Source organism: Muntiacus reevesi, chromosome 3, assembly GCF_963930625.1.
Source record: "Muntiacus reevesi chromosome 3, mMunRee1.1, whole genome shotgun sequence".
Lineage (NCBI taxonomy): Eukaryota > Metazoa > Chordata > Mammalia > Artiodactyla > Cervidae > Muntiacus > Muntiacus reevesi.
In genome coordinates, this window is record NC_089251.1 from 38,407,500 (window position 1) to 38,430,016 (window position 22,517).

The 22,517-nt window shown below is 35.6% G+C and overlaps 1 protein-coding gene across 1 annotated transcript in view; it reads left to right on the forward strand.

Moving 5' to 3' along the window:
* The window catches only part of PPP3R1 (protein phosphatase 3 regulatory subunit B, alpha), a 58,992-nt gene that overhangs the window by 29,126 nt on the left and 7,349 nt on the right, over nt 1-22,517 (forward strand). The window contains exons 2-4 of the mRNA XM_065929034.1: nt 4,342-4,381; nt 20,619-20,795; nt 21,874-21,933. Of these exons, the coding sequence (XP_065785106.1) occupies nt 4,342-4,381; nt 20,619-20,795; nt 21,874-21,933 (277 nt within the window). The remainder of the gene's footprint in view (nt 1-4,341; nt 4,382-20,618; nt 20,796-21,873; nt 21,934-22,517) is intronic.

Sequence of the window (22,517 nt, forward strand, 5' to 3'; positions counted from 1 at the left end):
TGTTTCCAGATACCTTTGTTTAATTCCATTGTAATGAGAAAATATATTCTGTATGATTTCAGTCCTCTATTAAGACTTTTTTTTTTAAGGCTCAGAATGTCTATCTTCATGAATGTTCATGTGCACTAGAATAGAGTATTTTGTTGTTTTAGGACATCTTGGTTGATACTGTGTTATTCTGATCTTCCATAATTCTGTTTACTTTATCCTTTGGTCTGCTTGTGTTCTGTCAGTTACTGTGAGAGAAATGTTACAATCTCTAGATACAATTGTCTCATTCCTTTCAGTTCTCTGTGTTTGACACATTTGATTTTGAAGCTGTTATTAAGCATACAGTTGGCTTTTAAACATGTGTTTGAACTGTGCGAGTCCACTAATAAAGGGATTTTTTTTTCCCAATGAATATTGTAGTACTCCATGACTGAAGTGAATCCATGGACTAGGATATCTGTGAGGGTCCTGGAACCAATCCCCTGTGATTACTGTGGGATAACTGGATATGAAAGGGTTCTGGTGCCCAATTAAAATGAGTTTTTCCCTACACAACCACAGAATTCCTGGATACCAGGTATCCTACAATTCAACTCAATTCTGACACTGTATATCTAGATACAGCATGAGATTCCACAGGTTAAGGGCTCAGACCTACAAGATTGCCTCCCCCCCTCCCCCCAGCCCTTAGATGGGAATTCCAAGTCCAGGTTGTTCCTTGAGGTTCTGACCAACCAGTTATAGATGGGAGGTTCCAACAACCCCCACCTTGAGTTCGATTAGTTTGTTAGTGCATCTCAGAACTCAAACATTTTACTTACTAGACCACTGGCTAATTTTATAAAAGGATGTAACTCAGGAACAGCCAGATGGAAAAGGTACATGGGAAGGCATCTGGAGCTTCCATGCTGTTTCCAGGTGCTCCCAAACCCAGAAGGGGGTCTCCAACCCAAATTTTGGGTTTTTTTTTTTCCCTGGAGGCTTCAATACATAGGCATGATTTGTTAAACCACTCACCCATGGTGGTTGAGTTCAGTCTCCAGCCCATATTAAATCATCAGCCATTGGTGAGTGGTTTTTTTAAATCTTTATTTTAATTTTGGTTCTGCTGGGTCTTCACTGCTTTGTGTGAGTCTTTACCACTGGTAATATTCCTTGCTCTGAACTAACTCTACATTGTTCATTATTGCTAGCCACTGTATCTTTCTTTTGATTATTGCTTGTATGGTATATCTCTTTCCTTCAACCTGTAAAGTAGGCTATCTGTAAAGTAGGCTTCTTGTAGATAGCATATATTTGTATATTGTTTTAATTGGAGTTATTAGGCCATTTATATCAAACATAATTCTCAGAATGCTTAGATTTAAATCTAAATTGCTAGTTACTATTTTTTTCTCATTTGATTTTTGATCCTTGCTTCCTATTTATCTGCCTTTCTTTGGATTGTTTTTATGATTCCATTATATATTTTTTATTATAAAGTATTGCTCTAGGGTTTACAATATGCATCTTCAGCATCATGCTCTACCTTCAAATAATGTAATGTTTTCCTCGTAGTATAAGATCTTGACAAATATATTAATTTTTTACATTTCTTTCGGTTACACATTTTACTTCTACACATTATATGCTCTACAGTACATTGTTATGTTTGTGTTAAATAGTGAAAGTTGTATTTGGAAGATATTTAAAAATGACGAAATGTATATTTTTCTTAATTTGGGGGTATCTTGGAAAGACATTTTACCTTAATATTAAATATTTGGAATATTTTCTGGGTATAAAGTTAAGACAGGTTGAGGTTGAAATAAGTTTTAGGAGAGAGATGAAGCATTCACTGTTGACGGAAAAGCCCTGAGAACCCCAGCCAGGTTGATCTTGGCTCTTGTGATTGCTCAGAAGGAAGTGGTACAGGCAGAGGGTGGATGGCATCATTTAGAAAGAATTGATAGCACTGTGAAGGTCAGTGGGCTGCAGAGACAAGGACCTGGTTTCTAAGTCCTCCCTGAAGCTACTGCATAACCCTTTTGCCTTCACTTATGAAACGGTTACTTTTTAACATTTAAACAACATTTTTAAAAAATTCAGTTCAGTTTAGTCGCTCAGTCATGTCTGACTCTGCAACACCATGAATCGCAGCACGCCAGGCCTCCCTGTTCATCACCAACTCCTGGAGTTTACTCAAACTCGTGTCCATCAAGTCGGTGATGCCATCCAGCCAGCTCATCCTCTGTCATCCCCTTCTCCTCCTGCCCCCAGTCCCTCCCAGCATCAGGGTCTTCTCCAATGAGTCAACTCTTCGCATTAGGTAACCAAAGTATTGGAGTTTCAGCTTCAGCGTCAGTCCTTCCAATGAACACCCAGGACTGATCTCCTTTAGGATGGACTATTTGGATCTCCTTGCAGCCCAAAGGACTCTGAAGAGTCTTCTCCAACACCACAGTTCAAAAACATGAATTTTTCGGTGCTCAACTTTCTTCACAGTCCAACTCTCACATCCATACATGACCACTGTGAAAAACCATAGCCTTGACTAGATGGACCTTTGTTGGCAAAGTCATGTCTCTGCTTTTTAATATGCTGTCTAGGTTGGTTATAACTTTCTTTCCAAGGAGTAAGCGTCTTTTAATTTCATGGCTTTAATTTCAGTCACCATCTGCATTTTAAAAGCACCTTATAGTGACAGTATAAGAATCACTCTACTTTTTTGAGAGCCTCATAAGAAACATACTTAATTGTAAGGTAGAGTGGAATTTTTAAATATGTGAGACAGCAAAAGATAAGTAAGAATCATGGTAAGAATCATAAGGTTAATTGAATAAGATGCAAAACAAGTAGAACTCTATCTCTGCTCATTAATAATGTCATTTTTTAAATCAATGTTTGCTACTTCTGTCTCTGTTTTAATATATATTTGATGTTTAAATTGACCTAAAATTAGACTATCCAGTTAAATTATCTGCTATAATTTTCAAGGAAAAGACTGTTGGCAAGATAAGAATTGCAGATGCTAATTTACTGATAAACTTTTCTTAGACCTTACGTTTACTCAGAATACTTCTAAGAGTTTAAAAGCTAGCTTGCCAGTTTAAAATATTTCTCATTTCAGGCTGTATTGAGTAGCTTCTTGGAACATTTTGGTATATTCCAATATTTAAGTGTTAATCCTGTTGTACACTTCCTGCTAGACAGGGTGACAATTAGATAGTTGGGATATAGGATGCAAGGTATACTAAACTTTAAAAATTCAATTTGTATTACTTTTAAGTTCTGTTGACTTTTTCAAAAATTTTCTTCATCATTTTTACTTCATGTGAGCCTGTTATACTTGAAATTTTTACTGTTTTAGATTTAGAGCTACTCTAGGTGGCGCTAGTGATAAAGAACCTGCCTGCTAATGTGGGGGGCATGAGAGATGCGGGTTCGGTGCATGGGTCAGGAAGATCCCTTGGAGTAGCAAATGGCAATCCACTCCAGTATTCTTGCCTGGGGAATCCCATGGACAAGAGGACCCAGGAAGGCTACTCTCCACAGGGTCACAAAGAGTTAGACATGACTGAAGCAACTTAGCACTCACGCACACACATACCTGATTCTATTATTAATCAAATGGTCTGATTTTCACCAACTTACTTGACCTCCATGTACCAAGTCATCAACAATTGTTAAATGTAGGCCTTGGATCAGGTCTGTAGTTTTTCTTCAGCACTTTTTTCCTTAAGTAAAATTTTAAGTTAGGAATCCAGGTAAATTGTATTAACTTAGAGTTTATCCATGAGATAAGACTTCTCCTGAAAAAACAAAAAAAAAAACAAAAAAAACTGGAGTTCAAGTGGCTGGCTGTCTTACATTGGACCTACCTTCCTATTATTTTTCTTATTTTAGTTGCATAGCATATAGAAAATTCAGTTTCAATGCAGGTATAAAAGGTAACAGATTTTTCTTAACAGCTTTGAAGTCTCAGTGAGCTCTTCAATTAAAGAGAGATGGCAGGAGAAGCTTTATTCTGAACTCTACCCGAAAATGAGTTCATCCAGCAACACAGGTTATAGCATTGACAGTCTGTAGTGTGTTAAATTTGGTATTACAGTATGTTTAGGGTGTTAAGAATATGTAAAATAAATTTTAATCAAATGTTTGTGTCTTAAGTGACAGAACTCAGGCCTGTTTGATGCAAGAGCTCTTTCTATCATATTGTATAATTTTTTTAAATAAAAAAAAATGTTTATATTCTAGCCACATTCGTTCATGGCTATTGCTCAATGTTCCATGACTCAAAATACTCAAGTTCAATCTTCTAAAACATTTGTGTCAGTTTTGTGACTAATTATTATTATTTCTTTTCTCCAGGGAAATGAGGCAAGTTATCCTTTGGAAATGTGCTCACACTGTAAGTGAAATATTCTTATCAAGAATTTCTTTTATTTTCACATCTTTGTATATGTACGTGTATAAATCATACACCTTTGTGTATTTGTATGGCAAAGTTAGTTCTTAGCAGTTTTAAATGGGTAGTGAATTTGACTTAGAGTCTTTCTGAGTTACGAGAATAGTGAAAGATATTTTTTTATAGATCTCTTTACTATTAGTGTCTGCACTGTGTTGTAATTACAAGTTGACCCTCAAATTTCAGTGGCTTAACCCAACAGAAGTTTTTCAGTTTAACAAAACTTAAAGTAAACAATTTATTTATTTAGCTTGTGTCTATGTAAAATCAATGCTTATTGGAGGCACAACTCTGGTAGACTAAGCAGCTATTGCATAAGACCTTTCTGGGCAGAATGAGGAGTATTAGTGTGAGTGGGCTGGTTATTTCTGACTATACTGGAGAATATAAAGAACCTGGCAGTCTTACAAATTCTTGATTCAAGGATCAGAGGACCAGGGAGCTTAAATAAAAATCATAAGGTCTCGTGTGTGGAAGTACAATGACTAGGGAAGAAGGGAGATCATGGGAATTGGCATGGGGACCCTTGGTAGATTTAGATACAATCCTGAGGTTCCAGAATTCCCAAACTCTTCTGAAACCTCCTTGCCTTTTCTGCCATCCCTGTGTGATGAAGCTGGTTGTACCTTGTTTGGAGACAACCTACTTTGCAATGAGGTTTGTCTTATTAAAACTGTTTTTCCATCATTTCTTTAGTCTACTTTCTTTTCTCAGAACAGTTGTCGGTCCTTGGGGTTGCAAAGACTTAGACACGACTGAGTGACTAACACTTTTCACTTTTTTTTCTCATCAGCACCTCTGCTTTCTTTTGCTTTCTGATTAAATGCTCTTACATCAGCTCTTTTCTTGACCGACTTCATTGTCTTTCAGATCTCAGCATAAATGTCCCCTCTTTGGAGATGTTTTCTCTTTCTCTACTCTCTTCAGATTGTAACAAGGATAGTACCCTGTTTATTTTCTTTATAGCAGTTACCATAAGCCTAAATTACTTGTTTATTAATACATTGTGATCCATTTTATTTTCTATTTTGTAACTAATATAATTTAAAAAATTTTTTTGTGGCGATACTCTGACCACTTACCCATAATTTGGCCATCTCTACTGCTGTTTACATTTTATTTTACTTTGTTTGCTCCCAAGCTTTCCCTTATGAATTTCTTATATAACTTTGATCATATATAGCTGTATATTTCTGTTTTAAGCATGAAGGTAAAATGTTGTATCCAGTGTATTGTTAGAATGGACCAAAATCATAACTAATCATGACTGTCTAGACCAGAGGTTGGTAAACTACTACTTACCAGCAGTTTTGTTGATAAAGTTTTATCGGAATACTGCCATGCCCATTAGTTCACATATTGTCTACAGCTGTTTTCGTCTGACCTGTGAAATGTGTTCAGGGTAGAGTAACTTAACAGACTAGTGCTCCCAAGTGTTACCTTGATCTATAATTCTTGTCCGTGCTATAGTTACTGTGTCAGTTACACAGTTTCTTTAGAATTGAAAGGGCTCTGCTCAAAATTGTACCTTGCCACTTACTGTTCAGCTTGAGCCTGTGGTGTGAGCATTCCTCCTGTTGCCAGTGGGCTAAGAATGGGTTGTAGAAGCCTGTAATTAACTAGGATTCAGGCTGCAGATAGAGTTGGGGTGGGCTGTAGGGAGCACGACTCTGAAAGGTACGAGGTACTGGGAGGTTAGTTTTTGTTTCTTGATCAGGGAGCAGAGGTCCTAAGGGGACAGTACATCCCGGGTTCTAACCTTCTGCTCTCCCTGTGAGTCTGGGACTGAGGGTCATTTACCTGATTGTGGAGAAAAATGTACCAGAGCGAAAGGCAAGATGGTGTTTCCTTCAGTGTATCCAAGATGTTGAAAGCCAAGTTTTTTAAAATAGTAAGTATTTGAAATAGATTTCATACACTGTTAAAGCTGTTTCTTTCAGTTTTATCCTCAGAACTAAGTCTTCTTTCTTCTGACTTCATCTGTGCTTTGAGGAGGCTTGAGCCTTGTCACTAAAGATCTGTACTTGTCAGTGATTGTTCAACTAGGTATGAGTCTGTCTGAATTCTCCTGCCATCCAGTAAAAATGAAGTCTTCCTCCTTCCTAATTGGTTCACTAGAATATATTTTATACATGATTTGGATGACTTTGAATTTATCCACATTAATACCACAACTTTTCCCCCCACCCACACATTGTAGTCTTTTTTGCTCATTTGCAAAACTTTGTTAATGAGAGAGCTGAGTGTTATTTGTAAACGGCTCTTACCATGTGTAGTGTTAGCACCAATCCTCGGGGCACTTGACTGTACACTCTTCCCTGTTCAGCTTGTGCCTTTTTTTCCCTTTTAAGACCTGGCTCAGGTCTGTGTTCTCTGGGAGACCTTCCGTAGTCCTCTCACGTCATCAGTAGTTACTGTCTCTTTTGCTCTTTTAGTATTTAAATGGTACTGTTTTGTAAAAGGTAAGATTCTAAATATATACTGTAAAGTACTGTTTGTCATCTTGTGTGTGACACAGGTAAGCACCCACAGAGTGCTTACAGTCTAACTGCTGGGAGAAAGAGATGCATTTTTCCCAGTGGAAATAAACCACTATGAGCAATAAAAACAAAGGCTCCAAGAGGGGAAGTTACCACTGGTTAAGAAAATTAAGAAAAGCTTCATGGAAAGGGTAGTGTTTGAAATTGTTTTTTGAAATCTGCATAAGATTTGAATGCTGATTAATTCTTACATCTGTCTGGTCATTTGCCTCTTTCAGTCTCTAAATTCCATCCAGGTCTTTGACGTTTTATCTAACCCCACGCATTATTCTTTCTGGCACCCTACTTTTTAATCAGTGACTTAATGCTAATGCTTTAAGAAATGCTCAAGAAAACTTGAGGCCGTTTCAAAGTGTTAACCTCATTACCTCCTCACTCCATCACCCTGCTGCCTGCCACACACAGATATTTTCCCATTCTGTTAGTCAGGCTTAATAACTCTTTGCTTTCAATGTCAAAGTTTGGGTTATCTCCCTTATTCAAGGTCAGCCTCTGCACTTGTGCTTTTGGTCTCATCCCCTCTCACCTCTCGGACCTTATTTTTTAGTTTCCTTCCATTTTTACCTATGTCTGCAGCTTCTTCATTATTCTTCAGTTTACATTGTCAGCTCCCCTTTGATCCTGATCCTGCATGTATCTCCCAGTTTTTCTCCCTTCTCTGTCATATTTGAGCTTTGCAAGAGCATATACAGTGATCTCCATTTCCTTATTTCTGTTAATTTCTTTGCCTGCTCAAATCTGGCTTTCATCTCTTATTTTTATTGAAACTCTTACTGTTAAGGTCACCCTCATTTTACTGACACAGTGCCCAATTGTTAAGTCTGATGGAGTAAAAAAAACCTGTAAAATCATTTGTGGTATTTGGGGAAGTTTGAACACTGATTATTTACTATCAAGGAATTAATTAGTAATTACTGTTTTAGTTAGAATAATATTGTGTTTAAAAGAATATTTTAGAGATAGATGGTAAATACTGAACAGTTACATGGACATGGTCCTACCGTGTCTGGGATTTGCTCTAAAATACTTGAAGTGGATTATAAATGCAATTTTTAATGTGTTAATAGTTGAAACTGGGTGATGGGTATGTGGGATTCATTACGAGTCTGTCAACCTTTACATTTGTCTAAAGTTTCCTTTATATGTATTTTTTAGTAAGTGAAAAAAAGTGGAAAATAACTGAGTAATATAAAGGAGAAATTACTATTTAAGTATACTTCACTATGGCATGCAACACAGCCAGCTTTAATAATAATAAATAAGAGATGGTTAAGCTCATTGTCACCACTGAAAGAATTGAGGTGTTGACAGTAGAAGTGGAAGTGTGATGCCTGGCTAGAGCAGATGCTGAATAAGTATCTGTTGACTGAATAAGTTAGTATGAGCTCAGTGCTGGATTGTATAGACAGCTAGTTGGATAATTTTAAAGGCTGTATCTTTAGAAAAACCCAGTAGTTGGCAATCACTCCGTTTGTTTTCATAAATAATAACAAATACTTACATGGCATTTAACACATACCAGGCACTGTTCTAAGTACATCACATAGATTTACTTTTTAACCTTTGCAGTAGTCTCATAAAAGAGGTATTGTTACTTTTCCCATTGTATAGATGAAAAAACAGAGACGTCAGTAATTGACCTAAGATCACGCAGCAGCAGGTAAAGTAAAAAAGCTGTGATTTATATCAAGCAGTCATGTTCCAGAGTTGTATCTTTGATCAATACTATACAGCCTCTCTTATAGTAACTCTTATCAGATTAATGTTATGTTTGTCTACATGAATGATTTTATGGAAAATTGGACTTGTCTAAGATATATTTAGGTATTCTGATTTTGTGTCTGTGTGTATCTTAATGTCTCTTAATTCAGTATTTGGTTTTTGTTGAATTAAATTATTCCTGGCCATTGTGACTTTGTTCTTTCTATTGGCTAACCTGTCTGGAGCAGGAAATGTATACTCTTTTGGGGTGATTTGCTCAGACTGTGGTTGTAACTTGGCATGATAACTTGGAAAAATGGCTGAGTACAAGATACTAGGTTAGATAGTTTAGCAGAGGGCTAGATTGGAGCACAGGTGGAAGTGTGTAGAAAGTCAGATTCAGCTAATTTTTTTTTACTGTTGATAAAGCCAGTATAACTCTGAATAATTTTAATAAAATTGGTAAACATAGGGCCTGTTTTGTAGATTGAATGCAGAAGAAAGACTAAAAAAAGTCTTTTATCTGAAGAGATTTCTCAGTTTTCTTTTGTTAGAAGGTGACCCAAGAAGAGCTTGGCAGACTCTGAAGGAACATTTCCCTTTGCATAATGAACTATCTGTAGAAACCTTGAAGACAGCTTTAGCCACTAGAACACTGCTCTCATTTTAAGTCAACAGTCTCATATTTAAGTAGTTTTGTTTCTGGTTTGAATGTTTCTGCTCACAGTCAGATTGTCTCAGGGAGGTTTACATGTTCATATTCTTTACTTATACTCGGATGTTTCTTTGTTTTGAAAACAAAACTTTTCCACAGAGAAAGTTAATCTAAAGTTCATTTGATTTCCTCTTTCACTTCTGCATTCCTTTATGTTTCCTTTCTTATAGGGACTAGTTAACTCACTATAATTTTTCAGTGTTGTGTATTTTAAAGAGTAATATCTGGTTTACTCCCAAATCATTCATCATCTCAAAAATTATTGGAGGATACTTTATCAACAAAAATTTTGTCACTAACCTTGATACACTTGTTATTTTAAATTAAAATCTTCATAAAGGTACTCCATAATTCATGCTTTTTAAAGAGTCCACCAACCATGATTATCAGTTGCTTAGTGATCCTGAACTCTACCATATTTCACCTAGTCCACTGAGAATTGCATACATTCTCTTTTCTTTCAGTAAAGCTTTATTGGTGAGTAATAAAGTATAGTGCATGAACTTGAGCACCTAGGCTTGAATTTGCTACCTTGTTTTGTAGTTACAGTACCTTAAAAAAAAAATCCCTGGATGGTCTGCTATATTCTAAATATTTCAGATTTTTAGGTGAGTAGTCTTAAGAAAAATGAAGTGCTACCTCTGTTTTCTTTATCCATACTGTCAGATTTTGGCATCGTGGTAGCACTTAGACATTTTTAGTTTTAGCAGTGAAAAGTCTAGTAGTAATTTGTAGTAATTTGAGAGTCTACCACGAATTTGAATCTTTTTGTAGCTGGTATGTAGAAGACAGTTACATCAGCTGGTGAGAAAGCCTATCTAGGCATTTAGCAAAACTATAAATTCTTGGATCTTTCTCAGAATATTAGAGCAAAAGATATGGAAAAATATGCAAGGAACTTGGGGAACAATACAGAATGTAATAACATCTGCCTAAAAGATATCTCAAAACATGTAGTAGATAAAACAGAAGCAAAAATAACCAGTGCATTAGTAGGAGAAAATTTTCTTCACCTGAAAAATTGTATCTTCTGATTGGAAAAGCATTCTGATACTTGGGAAGTTTAGATGAAAAGAGGTCTATATTTGGTGTTAACCTCTTTTGTAATTTTAGAAGTCCAAAAGCAAAAAAGAAAACCCTAGAAGCTGCTCAACAGGGAAAAGTTTGGCCTCGAATAAGAGTCTGCTGACACTGGAATTCTTAGCAGCAGCAATAGGTATTAGAAAGCAATAGGGCAGTTAATTCAAAGTTCTGAGCTCCTAAATCCAGAATTTGATATCAACCAAATGATTTATTTAGGTGAGAGATCAAATTAAAGACATTTCCAGAAATTTAAGGACCTCCAAAATTTACCTTTCATGAATTCTTGAATATGCACCCAGAAAAGTGAAATAGAAGGTAGAGAAAAAAGGAAGAATCAAGATCCAAGAAACTAAATCTCTAAGACACCAGTGAAAATCCCAGGATAACAGCTCTGCCAGGGGGCCTGAAAAGCAGGTGGTTCAAATTAGAGCAAGAAGCCGGAACTGTCTGTGGAAGACATCATCAAGAAGAAAGTAAAAGCCATTACATAAATTGTATGCTGGAATTTCCTAGTGTTAAGATAAAAAGCAAGTCAATAAGAAAAAAGAAGCAGAGACTGTGGTTGCAGTATTACATTCTTGGTGATAAACCAGATTGAGCTCTGGAGCAGCCACAAATAAGTCTTTTGACTAATTGGTCCTGAAAGTAAAAGAAGACTCTTGAAAATGCTTGATTTTGTGAATATACTGTATTTTGGGGGGGAGTTGGTGGTGGGGAGTGATACAGTGCTAAAAAAAAGGGCAACTAGCATATTCAAGCACAACATATAGAAATAGATAAAAGGAAAGCTTGGAAATGTGGTGTAATGAATTAGGGTTGGATTTGGTTTACCAAACAATGGAAATCATTGAGAGCCATATCTTTTGAATAAGGTATGTTACTGACCTACATAGTATACTTAGGTTAAAAGAGAAAAGAATATGACTTTTAAAAAATTAATTATTTTTAATTGGAGGATAATTACCTTACAGTGTTGTTGTTGGTTTCTGCCATACATCAACATGAATCAGCCACAGGTAGATGTATGTACTCTTCCCTCTTGAACCTCCCTCCCAAGAGTATGACTTATAAGGCAAGTTATTAATAACTTAGAAAACATGAAAATATGTTATCTGACCTTATAAATGTATGCTTTTTCATTAGCTTATTGCATATTTTGATTTGAACTACAGTGTAAATAAACCAAAAGGAGAAAACAGCAATATGAACACCTTCAGCAGGAAAACCAATTGGAGAATATCTTAGAAATACATTTTTTGGATTTTATCTACCTGCAGTGTGGAAATAACTGTCATTATTCCCTTTTCTCCACACTTGGCCCAAGAGTACAGGTTGAATTGGGGAACAACAGTATTTAGTGTCTCTTAGCCCAGTGTTCCATGTAAACTCTTCTGGTGGAAGTAACAAGGAAAAGAACTTATAAAGTATTTCAAGAAATCCCTTCATCCAGCTTTTACCATCAAGCTTTTCAGATTAAACAGTTTTACTTAACTTTCTGGATCTTTTTTTCTCATCTGGAGTTTTTCGTTTCCAAGGTTTCTTCTAGCTTTTTGCATTACTTGGCTTTTCTATGACAGATTTTCTTCTGAAACTCAGTGAGCTCTGAAAATTCTAAGAATGTTTTTTTAGGATTAATTGTGTAGCTTCTTTTGTGACATCTTTGGACAGTGTTCACTTGCCTTGTGAATTTTGATGTGGTGGATCATTTTTGACTATGTCTTTTATGTAAAGTAGAAGAAGTTAGTGTTGCATAGTGTTCACATTTTGAAGGAGCATCCTAGAAGAAAAAGGAAGCAGTTTCCAGTATTAGTAATGAAAAAGCTGAAGTCACTTACAATCCCTGTACATGTTAAAAGAATAACAAGGCAATTTTATAAACAGTCTTATTCCAGTAAGTTCTACACCTTGGATGGAACAGACAAATTCCTTGAAAAATGAATACAGGCAGACCTCTTTTTATTGTATTTCATTTTTATCATGCTTGCAACATTGCATACTTTTTCATTATTATTGTTATATTTGTTATGGTGATTGTGATCAGTGATCTTTGATGTTTCTGTAATGACTTGCCAAAGGCTCAGATAATAACAATAAAGTGTTTGTAGATTTTTTTTTTACATAATGCTGTTGCATACTTAATAGAATACAGAATAGTGTAAATATATTGACAACTTTTATATATGCATTGGAAAACCAAGAAATCATGTGACTTGCTCTTCTTGCAATAGTCTAGAACCAAATCTCGGTGAAGGCAACGGCAACCCTCTCCAGTACTCTTGGCTGGGAAATCACATGGACGGCGGAGCCTGGTAGGCTACAGTCCATGGGGTCGCGAAGAGTCGGACACGACTGAGCGACTTCACTTTCACTTTTCACTTTCATGCACTGGAGAAGGACATGGCAACCCACTCCAGTGTTCTTGCTTGGAGAATCCCAGGGAGGGGAGCCTGGTGGGCTGCCGTCTATGGGGTCACACAGAGTCGGACATGACTGACGTGACTTAGCAGCAGCAGCAGCAGAACCAAATCTGTGATATCTTCAACGTATACCTGTACCTAAAACCTGACACAAAAGGGAATAGAAAATCTTAATAGCATTTTATCTATTCATGAAATTGAATTTTTTCCCACAAGGAAATCTCCAGGGCCCAGATGGCTTTACTGGTAAATTCTAGCAAACATTTAATGGGTGGGGGAAAGAATCAGTCATAATCTAGAATCCTTCAGGAAATAGAAGCTAGCATTACATCAATAGCAATACCAAAGATGAAGCACAAGCTGGAATCAAGATTGCCGGGAGAAATATCAAAAACCTCAGATGTGCAGATGACACCACCCTTACAGCTGAAAGTGAAGAACTAAAGAGCTTCTTGATGAAAGTGAGAGGAGAATGAAAAAGTTGACTTAAAACTCAACTTTCAGAAAACTGAGATCATGGCATCCGGTCCCATCACTTCATGGCAAATAGATGGGGAAACAGTGGCTGACTTTATTTTTGGGGACTCCAAAATCACTGCAGATGGTGACTGCAGCCATGAAAGTTAAAGACGCTTACTCCTTAGAAGGAAAGTTATGGCTAACCTAGACAGCATATTAAAAAGCAGAGACATTATTTTGTCAACAAAGGTCTGTCGAGTCAAGGCTGTGGTTTTTCCATTGGTCATGTATGAATGTGAGAGTTGGACTATAAAGAAAGCTGAGCACAGTCTTTGAACTGTAGTGTTGGAGAAGACGCTTGAGAGTCCCTCTGACTGCAAGGAGATCCAACCAGTCCATCCTAAAGGAGATCAGTCCTGGGTGTTCACTGGAAGGACTGATGTTGAAGCTGAAACTCACAATATTTTGGCTACCTGATGTGAATAGCTGCCTCATTTGAAAAGACCCTGATGTTGGGAAAGATGGAAGGCGGGAGAAGGGGACGACAGAAGTTGAGATGGTTAGATGGCATCACCGACTCAATGGACATGAGTTTGGGTAAACTTCAGGAGTTGGTGATGAACAGGGAGGCCTGGCGTGCTACAGTTCATGGGGTCGCAGAGAGTCGGACACGACTGAGCGATTGAACTGAACTAAATACCAAAGATGCTATAGAAAACTGTAGACCTGTATTCACCATGAACATAGATGCAAAAATCCTTAAATATTTTTAAGTCACATAAATAATATGTAAAAAGAACAGTAAAATATGACCAAGTGGAGTTTATCCCAGGAGTATGATTTTAACTTAAAAAAAGAAAATCAATGTGATTCACTATATTGACATAATAAAAGAGGAAAAAAATCTCAATAGGTGTAGCAGAGTATTTGTTTGAAGAGTTCTGTACCCATTAATGATAAATACTTTTGGTAAATTAAGAACAGAAACGAATTTTCTCAACCTGATAAAGGGCACCTACAAAAAAAACCCTACAGCTAACGTCATATTTATTCCATGATAAAAGACTGAATGCTTTCCATGTAAGATTGGGGGGAAAAAGCAGTTTTCCACTCTAATTGTAGTCAAACTTGTACTAGAAGTTCTAGCCAGTACATTAAGTCCAGAAGAAGAAATAGAATATGAACGTGAAAGTCGCTCAGTCATGTCCAACTCTTTATGACCCTATAGGCTATACAGTCCATAGAATTCTCCAGGCCACGATGCTGGAGTGGGTAGCCTTTCCCTTCTCCAGGGGATCTTCCCAACCCAAGGATCGAGCCTTGGTCTCATGCATTGCAGGCAGATTCTTTACCAGCAGAGCCACAAGGGAAGCCTGAAATAAAATATATTCAGATTGAAAAGGCAGGAGTAAAATTGTCTTTATTCTTAGATGATATGGTTGTGTTTGTAGTAAATCTTAATTCTGTTACCAGAAATAAGAAGTGAATTTAGCAAGATTGTAGGCTATAAGGACAGTGGAATTTCTATATAATAGCAGTGAGCAATTGAGAAAAATGAAATTAACAAAAATACTATTTATAGTAGAATAAAAACATTAGGATATTCAAGTGTAAATTTAACCAACTGGATGTTAAGATCTGTACACTGAAGTATGAAACATCATTGAGAGGAAATGTAAAAAGACCTAAATAAATGGAGACACCATATTCCTAGATTGGAAGACTTTGATACTCTCAAGGTATTGGTTTGACTCGGATTGATCTACAGAGTTAAGACAATCTCAATCAAATTTTCAGCAGGGTTTTAACAAAAATTACCAAATAATTATTAATTCTATACAGAAAAATCACAGGCCTTAGGAGAGCCAGCACAGTTTTGGGAAGGGACAAGAAAGTGTGAGGACAGTGTCCCCGATTTAGAGACTTACTATGAAACATGAAACTATGGTGTTGACATAAGATAGATAAGCAAATCAGTAGAGGGTATAAATCCCTGTATGTTTTTATTCGGTTGATTTTTTAAAACATTTTTTAATTGGATATTTTACTTGTAACATTTTGTGAATTTAAGGTACAACTTGTTGATTTGTATAGTTAATTGATTTTTGACAAAAACATCAAAGATACCATTGTAAGGGGAGCCTTTTAAACAAATAGCTGGAATGAAAGTTTAACTTACATACAGAAAAAATTTGGTTATAAATTTAAACCATAAAAGCTATAGCTATAGAACTTCTAGAAGAAAACATCAGTCAAAATCCTACTATAGGCAGAGATTTTCAGTTGATCTGTGAAACATGAATCATTAAAGAAAAAAATTGGTCTCATCAAAATTGAAAGGTTTTGCTCTTTTAAAAAGTAAAAGATACTTGAACTACCTCCACCTGACAAAGGACTTATACCAGTCTAAAAAGAATCATGCAACTTAAAGACAACCAGACAGTGACGAATCTGCCTGCAATGCAGGAGACCCAGATTCAGTCCCTGGGTTCGGAAGATCCCCTGAAGAAGGGAATGGCTACCCACTCCAGTATTCTTAACTGGAGAATTTCATGGATGGAGGAGCCTGGCAGGCTCATGGGGTTGCAGAGTCAGACATCACTGAGCAACTAACATTTTCCCTTTCACATTTAAAGAGAGAAAGGATTTGAAGTCACGTAACAAATGAAAATATATGAGTTGCCAATAGTCACATGAAAAAGATCCTCAAGATCATTAATTCTCAGAGAAATGCAGGTTAAAACTACAGTCACATACTGCTGCCATCCACCAGAATGGCTCAACTTAAAAAGACTCACAATACCATGACCTGGCAAGGAGGTAGAGAGGACCCTTAGAATTCTCAGGTAGTGCTAATGGGAGTGTAAAATGGCACACCCGCTTTGGAAAACTTAACAGTTTCTGAAAGTCAGACATGTGCCTATCCCATGATCCAGCAATTCCAGGAAAACATACAAAGATTAGGTATAATGTTCTTAGAAGCTTTATTCCTAATATTTTCAGATAGGAAATAATAGGCATGTATTAAAGATGAATGCTTAAACTAATTGGGAAGTATTCATACAATGGTATATATATACTACTCTGCCATAAAAAGGAAGAAACTACTGACATATGAACCAACCCGATTAATGTCAGAAACTTGATGAGGAAAAGAAGACATCAAAAACTTAATGAGAAAAAGAAGAGTACATACGTATGATTCCATTTACATGAAAGTCTAGACAGAATTTAGTTACAGAAAGCAAATCAGTGGTTGCCTAGAGTTGTGGTGGGGAGGTAAGTGGGGTATGTTTGTGACTGATTGAAAGGGACCCAAGGAAACATTTGGAATGACAGACATGTACTTTTTGTCTCAATTGCAGCACTATTTCCATAGGTGTATAAATTTGTCAAAACCTGTAGAACTATATGATGATGTGTTTTTGGGGTATCATTTATTTCCCAAAGTTGGTTTAAAATTTCTTTTTAGCATTTTATTTACAACTTGATAATCCTTTTGTTGGTGCTGATGTCTTGTTTTTGTATATTTGATAATTAATATTTTAAAGTGGGCTTCCCTCATAGCTCAGTCAGTAAAGAATCTGCCTGCAATGCAGGAGACCCAGGCTTGATTCCTGGGTCAGGAAGATCCCCTGGAGAAGGAAATGGCAACCTAGTCCAGTACTCTTTCCTGGAGAATTCCATGGACAGAGGAGCCTGGCAGGCTACAGTCCACGGGGTCACAAGAGTAGGACACAACTTAGTGACACCACCACCATCATCTTAAGGTGTGTAATGATTTAGAAACACCGAAAGCACACACTTCATTTTGCTTTAGAAAATTGTGATATACCCCCTAAAATCTAGATATTTTAAAAGTGGTTGAAAGTTTTTCACTTAAAAGAAAAAGACATAGTACAAATGTCCATATTTCATAATATACCTTTTTTATTCTCTTTCAATATTAATAGGGAATTTTCTCTTGTTTCATTGTCAAACTGTTCTGTGCAGAACATAAATATTAGACTGTTAGTCTGTAGAGAAGGTTATTATAAAATTAGGTGTGTATTTTGAAGCTGCTTCAGTTCAGTTCCAGTTGCTCAGTTGTGTCCAACTCTTTGTGACCCCATGGACTGCAGCACACCAGGCCTCCCTGTCCATGATCAACTCCCAGAGCTTACTCAAACTCACGTCCATTGAGTCAGTGATGCCAGCCAACCATCTCATCATCTGTTATTCCCTCTCCTCCCGCCTTCAATCTTTCTCAGCATCAGGGTCTTTTCAAATGAGTCAGTTCCTGGCATCTGGTGGCCAAAATATTGGAGTTGAAGCTTCATCATCAGTCCTTCCAGTGAATTTTCAGGACTGATTTCCAAGATGGACTGGTTGGATCTCCTTGCAATCCAAGGGACTCTCAAGAGTCTTATCCAACAAAGCAGTTCGAAAGCAGCAACTCTTCACTGCTCAGCTTTCTTTATAGTCATGGAGCTTCTTAGTGAAAAGTGAAAGTGAAGTCGCTCAGTTGTGTCCGACTCTTAGCGACCCCTTGGACTGCAGCCTACCAGGCTCCTCTGTCCATGGGATTTTCCAGGCAAGAGTACTGGAGCTGCTTATGAAGGTTTTTATCTGTGATGGTCCCTTCTGCGCCCCCTGGTGGTTTTGATTTCTTATTTGGGATAACATTGGAAATATAATCATTACTTTTGTAGATTGAATTTTACAGAAGACTTTAAAACTTTTAAACTAGTCTTTATGTTGAAAACCTACCCAATAGCTTCTGTTGACAACAGTATAAGGCTTTAATCATATGGTAGTCTTTACAAGAATTACTTTAAAAAAAAAAAGTTGTTTTTTTTTTTTTTTTAACAGTAACAATCTAGTTAATAATGAGGGAAAAAATTATTAGGCAATACCACAGAAATAAAATTTTACAAACAAGACCTACCTAAGATGATGCTAAATTTAGATCAGAGTTTGAGAAGAAAATAGGATATGAATAGTCTCAAAGTACTCCTCCCAGTATTTTTCGATGCAAAGCGAAAGATAGTAGATTTATAGTGGAGAAATCTGACAGAAACCCCTTTGGCCACCCTTGACAATGATGAAATGAGAAGGGCACATTATTTCTACGGTATTCTTGCCCCAAATGCATTCTAATCATAAAAAAAAAAAAAATCAACAATTCTTGCTGAAGGACATTTTACAAAGTACTGGACCAAAAGTTTCAAAGTCATGAAAGACAAGATAAAAATTGAGTTGTCACAAATTGGAGGAGACGTAAGGAAAAATTACCAAGAAGTTGCAAAAATAAAAGAAGTCTCAGTTACCACACACCCAGCTTCTTCTGATGTTAACATTTCACAGACTTGAAATGCAATTATTGTTATCAAAATGGAGAAATTAATCCTTGTTACAACATTGTAAGCTCTATATTTTAGTGGGAAAAAAGGTGACTTTGAAAAGTTTTTTATTTTCCAAGATTCTGTTCAGGATACCACATCACATTTAGTTGTTTCTTTGAAAATACTATTATTGCTCGAAGGATTTGATAGACTTGCTTTATTTTGTTTTTAAATCATTAACAAGCCAATAGGTAATAAACTATTTATAAAGTGGTTGTTAGAATTTTTTGAAGGAATAGTTTTTTGTTCTTTATTACTATTATACAAATTTTGGGAATTGGCTAAAATTTGAGGAAAGTTTGTTTTTCTACCATTCTGCTTATTTCTTTTCCTTTACATTCTGAGAAACCTCAAAACCAGGTAACAGTGGAGTAGCAGCTGTGTGTGTGTGTGTGTGTGTGTGTGTGTGTGTGTGTGTGTGTGCGCGCGCGCGCGCGCGTATGTGTATAGTAATAACAGTGCTTGAAGGCCTACATCTCTTTGCTACTGTTGGTAACTCATATTCTTTTTTCTAAATGAGAAAAAAATATATATATATAATAAATTGTTGGTGTTTCTTTATCTGAGATGATGAATAGATAAGCAACCTTCTATGTATTAATATTATATATTCTTTAGTGTTATGTCCTATTAGAAATACTTATTTAAACTTAGAGTAGCATCATGAGATCTCTGAAAGCAACTTCTTAATCATTTTATGTGTTAATACTAATAAGATTCTTGAAATCACTTCTTTAAATAAGTAACCATCTAGATTGCACATTTATTCCTGAGTATATTCAAGGGTGCGTTAATCTGGGTAAGGTCTCAGTAATTTAATTTGGTTGTTTTCTGTGTTAACATCCCATAGTAATAGCTATATTTTAGAAACTCAGACTAAAAGGTCTGTTTTTAATATTCTAATTTTTAGAGGCATACATATATGTATGATTATAAGATTATCATAATATTTTGTATAGTATAGTTTAAATTGAATCTGTAGGAACTTCCAACTGCTAGAAAAGATAGTCCCTCCCAAAGGTATCTTACAAAAAGTGGAAAAATAGCATGAGTCTCAACTTGGCAAAACATGAAAAACAGTATCTCTGAGTCACAAGATGAGTCAAAAGGGTGAGGTTTGTTTGTTTTTCCTTGTTCATCTCTTTTAAAGGGAGTGTGATTCCAAGTAGCAGAAGAAACCTTTGATGAAAGATGGTGCCAAAAGTTGGAGTTCTTTATATTTAGAAGTACAGATCTGAAACATTCAGTGGTGTTGCCAGGATGGATTTGATCTGTGCCTAATTTTTAGGAGATTGTTAATAACTGTAAATGAAAAGTAACCTTTAAAAATATTTAACTTTTATTAAATTGTTTTCTTAAAATTTAATTAAAAATTAAAAAATGCTGGATTTTATTTGTTCATACTTGCGAAGAATAATCTTTAGATGAATATTCAAGAAGCTGGCAGCATTGGAGAGAGACTTTGAATATTGAACTGTATTCAAACCTTGTTCAGATTTTGAACCATGAACTGTTAGAAATAACTTAATTAAAATTTTAAAAGAGAAATGAAAATCAGAGTGCCTGGTGTACATAGCAGAGATTGATTTAGTCTGCCTGGTATGAACCACGTGACTTCCATGATCAGCTTAGCATTGTCAATCCTGTAATATCTTGGTACTCAGCATACAGTTGGTTGTATGTTATGGCGGGTACAGACAAGCAAAGAGGTAATGAAAAAAATTTCATGATATATTTTCTTTGTTATAAAAAGTTAGTCCATAGTATGTTCAACTTTAAATTAAATTGAAAATTAAACTATTGGATAACTGCTGAATTTTTTCTTGTAGTTATCATACAATCATTTGGTAAATCATGCCGCCTCTTTTTGTTTGCTTTTAGTTGATGCTGATGAAATTAAAAGGCTAGGAAAGAGATTTAAGAAGCTTGATTTGGACAATTCTGGTTCTTTGAGTGTGGAAGAGTTCATGTCTCTACCTGAGTTACAACAGAATCCTTTAGTACAGCGAGTAATAGATATATTCGACACAGATGGGAATGGAGAAGTAGACTTTAAAGGTAAGAAAGTAGTTTTAATTAAATTGCAAGTTAGATAATCTATGAATAGTCTTACATTTCTATGTACACAAATGTCTGAAAAGTTGACTTTTTCTTGAATGTCCTTGAGTACTGGTTTTCTTATAATAATAGATTGTTAAAACTCAAAAGTCTGTGATATATGAACCTTAATCAACTAATAAGACCTTGTACTTTTTGGGACATAAATGATCGAAGTGCCCTTTTAGGTAATCTAAAAAATGGGATTTACTGTTTCTTTTGTTGTTGGAAAATTTTAGAGAAACTTAAAATACTAGAAGCCACATTTTTTTAAAACTTTTTTTTTAAAGAATGAGACTTTAACAATAAGTCAGCAATAAAAAATAAGCTGAAGTCAGAAGGATAGGAGCATTATCATAGGAGGGATTAATTTAGTTAATCTAGATTTTACAGAGAGAGTAGTGCTTTTGCTGATGTCAGCCATTTGATTCTACACTTTAAATAAACCTTTCATTTCATCAGGAAATCAACAGTTTTTGTTCTTTACTTTTCTTTTTTTTTTTAGTTTTTGTTATTTTCATTTGAAAAATTGTCCAAGTGAAGGGCTCTAAACTGGTTGGGATTTAGTGTTCAGCAGCAGTGAAGAAAAATGACCATTTGTTATGAAACTTCAGTTTATGTAAATGATTCTGAATTTTGGAACCAGAAACCTCCCAATTTTTTCTGCCAAACAATGTAAATATATTTTTAAAGTCCTCTTGTATAGTCACATTCTAAAAATATAGAGTTAAATAGTTTAAAGAATATATTTTTTGCGTGTTATGCTCTGTAGCAACTAATAAATAATAATAATAAGTAATAAATCAGCTTCTTTAGGTTGATTTGATTTTAGAGAGTTCCAGGTTCAAATTATATATAGAACCTTGTTTGTTGAAGTTTCAAATTTGGCTTTTTCAGTTGTAAATGCCACTAGTAATATTTTCTTTTGGAATAGGAAGATATTCTGTTGTGAGCATGTAGGGTTTGCGTCCATGCACGTGTGTGTTCTTTGTAAAAAATGGAAACTTCTGATTTGTGAATGTTTTTTACTCTTGCTCAGAATTCATTGAGGGGGTCTCACAGTTCAGCGTCAAAGGAGATAAGGAACAGAAGTTGAGGTGTAAGTATTTTTCTTCACTGAGCTTATTCTTCCTCTTAGACCACGGCCCCATGCTGCATTATAACCTCCTTTTAAAATATTCTAAAAGGTATCTTTTATTCTAGATCCTTAGTAGACATAACAGAAATTTTACATTCTGGAGAAGATTCTTTTTGGACATTTGTAATTTGTATTTTTAATGATGTGTCATTGTTGCTTATAAGTTACAGGTGTACAGTACACAAAATTGATTCACAATTTTTAGGATTATATTCCATTTGTGGTTAAATAATGTAAAATACTGGCATGAAAGTGAGAAGAAATGCTTTAATATGATTAGCCTAACTTCATTTATACTTGTATTCAGAATTATTTAGTCAGACGTTTACTCTTTTGGTTTATGTAGGCTTACCTGTCTTTCAGGGAACATCTGGTATCTTTTTAAAATATTCAGCTCTTAACTGGAGAGACATTATGTTCAATAACAATTCTCTAAGGTACAGGCTATATGCTAACATCCTTTGCAAATGAACTCTTGATATAAATGAGAATAATATTTATAATAATAACAGTTACTGACTTTTGTATATTATCTCACTCAGTAC